Here is a 10,893-nt window from a genome sequence, read left to right on the forward strand (position 1 = left end):
AAAAAAAAAAAAAAAAGACAAGACATAAAATCCACAAACACCAAAACTTTCCCCACACAAGTAATTCATGATGCCCACATAACACATTACTGGGCATAGCTAAACAATGCCCTCATCTCCATGGTCTTGATCACTGCCTGTACCTAAATCAAGAAGTCTGTCTCCTGGGCGATTCCACTTCCATCCTTCAAGTTGCTGATGCTCTGTGTATTGTAGCCGTCTGTCATGGAATACAACCCTTATGATGCTCTGTGGAATAAGTGGGGAAAATGAGTACTTTTAAACTGCTCCAGCTAAAATGCAGGACCATTTCTACTTCTTATGTGTTAACCCATAGCAGTAGAACATACACAACCAGATTCTGTTTTAAACATTCCATAAGTGAACTCTTTTGCCCTTGGATACCTGGATTACGGTACAATTACTTGGTGCAAAGAATTATAACTTGGAAATTAAAATTATAAATAAAATGGTAACTTAGGTATTGATTTGATAAAATAATTTGTTATTGCAATTCAAAATTAAGGTTCTTCCCACTAAAATTAATGAGCAAGAATTCTATTCCTATAAAGAAAATACCAGATGCACACAGGAGTTATTAAAAATGAAAAGACAGAGACAGAGAAACCCAGGCACAATCGTAAAACTTTGTTAATTTAAAATAACAGTTAACAATTGAGTTTTTTTGGCTGGGTGTGGTGGCTCATGCCTGTAATCCCAACACTTTGGGAGACCGAGGAGGGCAGATCAGGAGGTCAAGAGATCGAGACCATCCTGGCTAACACGGTAAAACCTTGTCTCTACTAAAAACATAAAAAATTAGCCGGGCGTGGTGGTGGGCACCTGTAGTCCCAGTAGCCAATTAAAAGTAGCAATTTTTTTCTTTGAGATAGTTTAAAAAAGAGGCCAATGTGGGAGAAATTTATAAGGCTCAGTGGCTGCTTTATTCCATGCCCATCTTCCTCACCTGCACCCACACCTGCAGGGCCTGCCCAATCCATTACCCAGCACCCACTTCACACCTGACCACAGCAAAGCTCTCATAGTGATGGTGCATAGGCTAGTGGTGGCCCCTAAGACACCAGTGCCAGTGGTTCACATTTGCTAGCCAGCTTGTCTCCAGACAAAATTACAGCACAGAAAATATCACAATTCTAATTGTTCCATATTCGGTGAGAACCATACTAAATACACATACTCAGATGAAAACAGTATGAGAATACAGATATTAGACTTCAGAGCTTTACTAAGCCCCATTCTAGGTCAGACTAAAATACTAAAGAAGATAAAAGGAGGATCAAAGTTAGGAAATTACAAGATATATAAGAAAAATTCTAGCATTGTATAGCTCTTTTAGAATTTGTCTAGCAGGTTTTCCAGTTTCTACCAGAAAACCCTACCCAAAAAAGAATGGAAAGGAAAAAAGGAAGGAAAGAAAAGGAAAGGAGGAAGGGAGAGAAAAAGAGAGGGAGAAGGGAGGGAGAGAGGAAAGGAACTTCTTAAATGAAACGGGGAAAAAAATCTCATTATCTGAAAGTTCTCCCTAAAAGGAGATTGACTACATTTTCAGAACTAGCAACATGTGATGGGGCCCTAACAATAAGACTGAAAGAAAAAAACAGAACAAAAAAAGATGAAAACAGAACAATCAGAGAAAGCACATTGCTAAATATGTTCAGCACATTCAAGAAGTTCCAAAGCACCTTTGCAAACCTATCACTTGATCCCTAAGGTTCCCCCCAAAATTTAAGTAGCATAGTCGAAGATCCTAGGGCCAGTAAATAAAACTCTAGAAGTTTGAAGCATATTTTAGGGACTCTCTAGCTAAAAAAAGGATGTGATTTCCAAGAAATTCATCCTGCAGTCTTTGGTAGCAGCAGACAGTAGCTCTTAATCCCAGACAAGCTTACAGAATATAACTGGATGCCTGGCACATCAACCAAAAATCATGCAGCTGGCTTATCAAAGATGAAGCCAATGTAAAGTGCTTTAAAAATTAACTGTTTTCAAACAGTGAGCTAAATATTTAGATACCGATGCCTTCAGAATAAGTGGAATATACTTGTCTAGTATACTAACACTTAACTAGTGTTGTGTCAGTGAAACATTTATTGGGCATTTATAAGTTAATGGTTTTGTTACTAACAGTAGTTCATTATGTCATAATGAGGTATCATTTTTCCCTTTATTTACTTGCACTAATTTTATGTATTAAATGTTTTTACATGTTTTAATTTGCAAGTAAATACTAGGAAGTTGAACTTAAAAGCAGTTATACAACTTAACCCTGCTTTTCCAAGTTAATCTGACAGGTATTTCAACCAGCTTGCCAAAATATTTTAAGCATTAGGTATCACCTATCAGAGTAATTATTCCTAAATCCTACCACCTATTCAGGGAACTGCCCTGGAAAGCCAGCCTGTCTCCACTGATAAATGACAAAGACAATTGTTTCAAAATTGATTTTCTTCAATGCCTTGATGGACACTGAATTTTGGCATTTGGTCTGGATGTCAAAGTTTGTTATATTTTCCTCAGAACACTGAATGGTCATGAATGAGGAACTGAGTTAAAATTACGAATTAGTAAATTCTATAATCCAGCATACACAAAAAAAGCACAAGGGGGAATAGATGAAACAAGACTGGTAAATTGTGGAGAATGTTGAAGTTGGCAGGAGAACTTATAAGAACTCATGATATATACCAGATATATTTATTATATACCACCATATGATGGATATATGTGGATTCACTGTACCATTTTCTTTACTTCTGGGTATGTTCAAATTTTACCATAATAAAATATTTAAAAAATTGTTCTAACATTTTTGGATCCAGTTTCAAAGACCTCAATATAGGGCCCATCAAATCCTACTAAATTTTATTATGGAGTTTACAATTAAAACAACTTTCCAACTCTTTTACACTGATACATTTAAACAAACAAACAAAAAAAACCCAGCATCTTACATGTGATGAGGCCCTAACAATAAGACAAAAAGAAAAAAAAAAAAAAACCACACAGAAGAAAGAAAGACAAAAACAGAACAATCAGAGAAAGCACACTGCTGAATATGTTCTGCACATTCAAGAAGTTCCAAAGCACCTTTGGTAACCTATCATTTGATCCCCAAGTAACCTTCCAGGTGCCCTCCAGGTACTGGGCAGCTGGCTTTCCCAGACATGCCACATTAGTTAACACACCAAATTTAGATTGCCTGAATCCAATTCCCACCACAAGGCTGCCCTTCCCATGTTTACCCACCAAAAAGGCAGATCCACAGAGGGCAGTGTCTTTCCAATAGGATGCCCCTCCACACTGAGGGCCCAGCAGCACCTGGGCCCTGACATGCCCCTCTGTGGGGAGATGGAAGGATCAAGAGAACTTGTCTCTTGCTAACACGTAGTCACATGAGGTTTCACCTTTCCCCAATTAAGATTCTTTCATTAACCCTGCCCTGTAATGCTATGGAATTTATAACTAGCCATGATGTATGATGGATACAGGCTAGGAGGGGCTGGGGGCAGGGATGGTTCTGAAGATATATCCTAAAAGAACAGGTCAGCTGGAAAACAGCTATGCCTCCTACATCTAGGATGACTGACTTCTTAATTCAGATACATGGGTAGGGTGAACAGAGATTTCAATTTTTTTAATGAAATTTTACAAGGTAAAGGATTTTTTAAAGTTTTATGCCAACACTGACATTCTTCCCCATATTATCTTTTACTTTTAGAGAGGCTTATAGTTTTTTGTTGTGGTGGTGAGTTTTTTACCCCATAACTGTAACTAACTTTTCTATTGTTCCTTGATTTCCAAGGGTCTTTCACAATTACTCTACCCAATAACGGCTATAATTCCCATTTTACAGGTGAATAAACAAAATATAGCTCAAAAAGTTAAAAAGTTGTAATATAACAATTATTGAAGTGAAATTAATTTTTTTAAAACAAAAACTCATTCAATCACAGCAATATCCATTTGGGAATTAAAATGGACTGTCCTTACCTTTACTAATTTTCCACTGATCTCAGGCATATCACCCATTTTCCGATTATCCAGCATCCGAATTTCGTAAGACTGACCTATTTAAAGAAATTGTGTATAAAAAACAATCCTTATAAAGAACATCACTTTGCTTAACATAATTCAAAATGCATGTTTCTCAGAACATACATTACACAATGATAGTTAACTTGCTAGAGAAGCAAATTCAGGTTGATCCTTCTTTTCCCTGAAAAATCACACCAACCTTCTGTCCTTACATTATTACAGGAGACAAGAGTTTCTCTGTCAATTTATCTTCATCTGCCACTCTCTTACACTAAATTTTTATTATGCTTGCATTACCTAAGACTAATTTTTGTAACAGCTTTTCTCAGACATAGTTTACATACCATAAAATTCACATTTTAAAAAAGTACGTAATACATTAGTTTTCAGTATAGTCAGAGTTGTACAACCATCACCACTACCAGTTTTAGAACATTTGCATCATCCTAAGAGGAAACCTATATTAGTAGTCATTTCCAATCCCTCCCCCATACCCACCTCCCACCCCCGGCCCGGCCAACTGCTAGCAATCACCAATCTACTTTCTGTCTCTATGATTTGCCCACTCTAGATACTTTTATAAACAGAATCATACAATATGTGGGTATTTGTGCCTTGCTTTTTAAACTTAGCATAATGTTTTCAAGGTTTACCCATATGTAGTATGTGTCAGTCCTTTTTATTGCCAAATAATATTCATTCTTTTTTATTGCCTAATACTATTCCATTGTGTAAAGAACATACCAAATTTTGTTTATCCATTCATCAGTTAATGGATATTTGGGTTGTTTCCACTTTTAGTGTTCATTAGAAAACACAGACATTCACACATCAATCTAGATAATTAGGAAAATGCTGCAAAAAAATTAATAATGTACTCCAAATCCACAAAAAATGATTTCTGGATTATGTTATTAAATAATAAAAATGACAGTATAATTTGGCATGCAGAAAATCAGTAAAAATTAAAGAATGCTTATAATATCACATGAAGTTAAGAATCTTTATAACTACCAATACCTTGTCCATACTCCCAGGGGGCTTACAGAAAAATATATAAAGGATTCTAGAGTATAGGATCAAAATTCAACAAGGGGTTATCAAAATACAACTACATCACTCCAAGGCTGGTGAAGGAAAACAACATATATACAGTCTGTTACAAAGAAAAGTTGCTTACATTCATTCAACAGACAGAGAAACACTAAAATACACCTTTATGGCAAGAGACTTTAAAAAGTTAAACTAAGATACAGATTGGAAGAAGATATATGCAGTATATGTAACAATGGATCTGTATTCTGAAAACAGTAAGAAATAATTTTCAAAATGAATAATACAAACTTTTGAAAAATACACCATTTATATTTAAAATTACACTCAACCTCACAAGAATTTAGGAAATAAAAATTAACAAAAGGTTTATGCTTATTATCAGCTCAATAAGAAATATTTATTATTTTTTATTTATTTATTTTGACAGGGAGCTGCGCTCTGTCGCCCAGGTTGGAATGCAGTGGCGCAATCTCGGCTTACTGCAATCTCCGCCTCCCAGGTTCAAGCAATTCTCCCTGCCTCGGACTCCCGAGTAGCTGAGATTACAGGTGCCCGCCATCACGCCCAGCTAATTTTTGTATTATTTTTTAGTAGAGACAGGGTTTCGCCATGTTGGCCAGGCAGATCTTGAACTCCTGACCTCAGGTGATCCACCTGCCTCAGCCTCCCAAAGTGCTAGGATTACAGGTGTGAGCCACCACACCTGGCCATAAGAAGTATTTAATTAGGCTGGGCCCGGTGGCTCATGCCTGTAATCCCAGCACTTTGGGAGGCCGAGGCGGGAGAACCATGAGGCCAGGAAATAGAGACCATCCTGGCTAATATGGTGAAATCCCATCTCTACTAAAAACACAAAAAATTAGCCGGGTGTGTTGGCAGGCGCCTGTAGTCCCAGCTACTCTGGAGGCTGAGGCAGGAGAATCGCTTGAACCCAGGAGACAGAAGTTGCAGTGAGCTGAGATCATGCCATTGCACTCCAACCTGGGCGACAGAGTGAGACTCCATCTCAAAAACAAACAAACAAACAAAAGAAGAAGTATTTAATTAAAAATCAAGTGGGCAAGTATGGGGGAGAAATAACCTTGAATAATGTACAGAATATAAATTAAAAAGTCTTTCTAAAAGGCAATGTGGCTGCACCTGTCAACAAATTAAATACTATGCCCTTTGACTCGGATTCTAATTGGTCAAGTAAAAAAAAAAAAAAAAAAGTGTCACAGAGGGAATATTTGCAAGATAAAGGGCTAATCTCCCCAGTACATAAAGAGCTCCTATAAAATTGTGAACAAATGGGCTGGGCACAGTGGCTCACGCCTGTAATCCCAGCACTTTGGGAGCCTGAGGTGGGCAGATCACCTGACATTGGGAGTCTGAGACCAACCTGACCAACGTGGAGAAACCTCATCTCTACTAAAAATACAAAAATTAGCTGGGTGTGGTGGTGCATGCCTGTAATCCCAGCTACTTGGGAAGCTGAGGCGGGAGAATCGCTTGAACCTGGGAGGCGGAGGTTTCAGTGAGCTGAGATTGCGCCATCGCGCTCCAGCCCGGGCAACAAGAACAAAACTCTGTCTCCAAAAATTACTAACAAATGTCCAGTATCCCTAGAAGAAAAAAATGAGCAAATGAAATGGACATGTGGGGGTCCACAAAAGAAGGAAATGTCAACAGTTCTTAAACGTATTGAAAGACACTCAACTTCCATTAGAGAAATGCAAATTAAAACCACACTGAAATCATTTTTCACCTATCAGATCAGCATAAATCCGTCAGTTTTCTGCTATATTAGATGTAAAGTGTAACAGAAAGAAGAGTTGAGGATTACTCCCGATTTCTGATCAAGGAATTGAACAGTCACCATTTCCTAACCTCAAAGACAGGTAGGAGCTCACTTGAGGCACAAAAATCAAGAGTTGGCCAAGTGGAGTGGTTCACACCTGTAAGCCTTGCACTTTGGGAGGTCAGGGCGGGCAGATTACTTGAGGTCAGGAGTTCAAGACCAGCCTGACCAACATGGTGAAACCCCGTCTCTACTAAAAATACAAAATTAGGCTGGGCACAGTGGCTCACGCTTGTAATCCTAGCACTTTGGGAGGCTGAGGCAGGAGGATCACGAAGTCAGGAGTTTGAGACCAGCCTGGTCAACACAGTGAAACCCTGTCTCTACTAAAAATGCAAAAATTAGCTGGGCGTGGTGGCAGGCCCCTGTAATGCCAGCAACTCTAGAGGCTGAGGCAGGAGAATCACTTGAACCTGTGAGGCAGAGGTTGCGGTGAGCTGAGATCGTGCCATTGCACTCCAGCCTGGGCAATAAGAGCGAGACTCCATCTCAACAACAACAACAACAACAAAAAAAAAAACAGAAGAAAAAAGGCTCTGTAACACTTGCTATGCTTAAAGTGGTTTCCCTATTGGAAACTATTATATTCTTCAATGGTAATATCCACTGAGAGAACAACCAGACTTTCAGAAATTTCCTAATTTCTCCCCCAATCCGTATTTTAATACCATGGCTTCCTGAAACAATAGTCTAGGTTGTAACTGAAATAAAAGAAAGATCCAGTATTAATGAAATATAAAGTTAATATAGACCAACAGTAATATTCTATGAGACGCTAGTCCTGTTTTTAGCTTTATCTTCTCAATTTACTTTTCATGTTTTATTTTTTGTTCCATTTTTGGCTCAGAAATGCAAAAATTCCGCCAGAGTTGAAAAATATAACTGTTGTGATTCATGTCCCCACCCATCCTTGAAAACACATACTCTAGCTTCATCAAATGGGACTCCAGGGTAATGTGGAGCCCAAGATGTGACAGTTCCCATTTTGCTAAGTTCAATGCTTTAGAAACCTTATTTCTAAAGTCCTATTCCTATCATAAAATTTTACTAACATGAACTGAAACTAATCAGGAGGAAATCTCATTTTGTGAAAAATGAAACTAAGCAAAAAGAACTTTCCGAAATATTTAACAGAATTCTTAATCCAATAAACATGCTGTTTCTAGGGCCTTATACCTGTACTTTGTTAACATTCTTTTTTCTTTTTTGAGACAAAGTCTCACTCTATTGCCCAGGCTGGAGTACAGTGACGCAATCTGGGCTCACTGCAACCTCCATCTCCCAAAGTCAAGTAATTCTCATGCCTCAGCCTCCCAAGTAGCTGGGATTACAGGTGTGTGCCACCATACTTGGATAATTTTTTTTTTTTTTTTTTGAGTCGGAGTCTCACTCTGTTGTCAGGCTGGAGGGCAGTGGTGCAATCTCGGCTCACTGCAACCTCCGCCTCGTGAGTTCAGGCAATTCTTCTGCCTCAGCCTCCTGAGTAGCTGGGACTACAGGCACGTGCCAGCACGCCCAGCTAATTTTTGTATTTTTAGTAGAGACGGGGTTTCACCCTGTTGGCCAGGATGATCTCGATCTCTTGACCTTGTGATCCACCCACCACAGCCTCCCAAAGTGCTGGGTCTACAGGTGTGAGCCACCGCGCCCAGCCTAATTGTTATATTTTTAGTAGAGATGGGGTTTTACCATGTTGGCCAGGCTAGTATCGAACTCCCAACCTCAGATATCCACCCTCCCAAAATGCTGGGATTACAGGCTTGTTAATTAACATTCTTAGCAGAGTATTCTCCATGTAGAATTTGGTCTCCAAATGAAAATGCATTTGGGGAGTAACAAGGAGAAATTCTTTTTATTTGAAGAGTTAGGGGTTGATCCAGCAGTAGCAAGTCAGCAAGGGAGTAAGATCACAAGTCTCACTCATATTATCACGTGTGGAAGCATCAAAGGCTCAGCCCCCAGCTGTTAAGACAAAAGGCAGTCTATTCCAGCCAGAGCCCTGCCCAAAGGGAAAGCCAGCTATGTGTACTCCACCCTCTGGTGGCTCCATGTTGGGACTACAGTTTTTACTCCACAGTTAAAGTCAAGGACTTAACTGCTCTTCTTACTCAGGCATAACCAGGCAAACACAAATACAGGTTGCTTTTTTATTTTGTTTGCATGGGGCGGGGATGGGGGACTGGAGTACAGTGGTACAATCTTGGCTCACTCCAACCTCCGCCTCCCAGGTTCAAGTGATTCTCCTGCCTCAGCCTCCCGAGTAGCTGGGACTACAGGCGTGCACCACCACGCTTGGCTACTTTTATATTTTCAGTAGAGACGGTTTCACCATGTTGGCCAGGCTGGTCTTGAACTCTTAACCTCAGGTGATCTGCCTGCCTCGGCCTCCGAAAGTGCTGGGATTACAGGCATGAGCCGCCGCACCCAGCCTTAAACACAAATAAGTTTTTAAACTCAGTCCCTCTGCAGTTCAAAAAGAACTCAAAATATGACACTAAGACATCAATACAACTAGGAAAACTTGCTCCAATTTCTACTGACAAAGTGAAGACTATACCGAATTTGATTTTTATTTTCTTTACAGCATTACATAGTGGCAAATATTCTTCATCAAGAATGACCATTTCGGCTGGGCGTGGTGGCTCACACCTGTAATCCCAGCACTTTGGGAGGCCAAGGTGGGTGGATCACTTGAAGCCAGGAGTTCGAGAACAGCCTGACCAACATGGTAAAACCCTGTCTCTACTACGAATACAAAAATTAGCCATACATGGCAGCATGTGCCCATAGTCCTAGGTATTCCAGAGGCTGAGGCAAGAGAATCCCTTGAGCCTGGGTGGCAGAGGTTGCAGTGAGCAAGATTGCATCGTTGCACTCCAGCCTAGGAGACAGAGTGAGACCCTGTCTCAAAAAATAAATAAAAAAGAAAATTAAAAAGAAAAAGAAAAGCGAGTCTAGTGAGCTGAAGACACTTTGCTAGTCTGGATCTTTGTTTGTCTTATTAGCTTAAATTAGCAAGCTTCTATTATTCAGTAGACAAAGAGGTAGGGTGAAAGATACTCAGAAATCTCTCAGTCTGGTCCAATCCTTGTCCAATGTAGAAAAAGCTATGAATCCTCTCATTAGAAAAATATACCTTTAAGGACTACATCCCAGCTACTCAGGAGGCCTGAGGCAAGAGGACTGCTTGAGCCCAGGAGTTCAAAAATAGCTGGGCAACATAGCAAGATCCTGTCTCTAAAAACAAACAAACAAACAAAAGGAAAGGGAAAGAAGGCAGGAGAGAGGAAGGAAGAAAAAAAGGCCAGGTTCAGTGGTTCACGCCTGTAAACCCAGCACTTTGGGAGGCCAAGGCAGGAAGATCATTTGAGCCCAGTAGTTGGAGATCAGTGTGGGAAATGAATAGGGAGACCCCCCATCTCTACGAAAATTTTTTTAAAGAATTAGCCAGGCGTGGTGGCCTGTGCCTATAGTCCCAGCTACTCAGGAGGCTAGGGTGGGTGGATCACTTTAGCCTGGGAGGTCAAGGCTGCAATGAGCCATGATTGTACCACTACACTCCAGTCTGGGTGACAGAGCAAGATCAAGAAGAGAGGGAGAAAGAAGAGAGAGGGGGAGGGAGAGGGGGAGGAAGAGGAGGGAGGGAGAAAGGGGGAGAAGAGAGAGGGAGCAGAGAAAGAAAAAGAAGGAAAAGAAGAAAATATGTATTTATAGAAAATTTTAAAACTTGTTTAAGGATTCATGGAAAATCTTGGGTTTAAAACTTTTTGTCAAGATGATAAATGCTAAGATAGTCTGTAGAAAACACAACACACTATTATATATATTATAATCCTCATATAGTTATTATTTTGAAAGGCATTATAATTTCTTTTAAAAGGGTACATAAAAGTACAATTCCTTTAAAATTACTCAATTTTGTTTTTTTTTTTTTTTTTTTT

At 39.6% G+C, this 10,893-nt stretch overlaps 1 protein-coding gene across 2 annotated transcripts in view; it reads right to left on the reverse strand.

The window, feature by feature from the left end:
- Window positions 1-10,893, reverse strand: part of UBP1 (upstream binding protein 1 (LBP-1a)) — a 52,536-nt gene that overhangs the window by 24,475 nt on the left and 17,168 nt on the right. For both annotated transcript variants that reach the window (XM_012001016.1, XM_012001015.1), the window contains exons 3-4: window positions 4,012-4,088; window positions 144-249 (exon numbers count right to left, since the gene is read on the reverse strand). In XM_012001016.1, the coding sequence (XP_011856406.1) occupies window positions 144-249; window positions 4,012-4,088 (183 nt within the window). The remainder of the gene's footprint in view (window positions 1-143; window positions 250-4,011; window positions 4,089-10,893) is intronic.

Source organism: Mandrillus leucophaeus, unplaced genomic scaffold, assembly GCF_000951045.1.
Source record: "Mandrillus leucophaeus isolate KB7577 unplaced genomic scaffold, Mleu.le_1.0 Scaffold646, whole genome shotgun sequence".
In the NCBI taxonomy this organism is placed as follows: Eukaryota; Metazoa; Chordata; class Mammalia; order Primates; family Cercopithecidae; genus Mandrillus; species Mandrillus leucophaeus.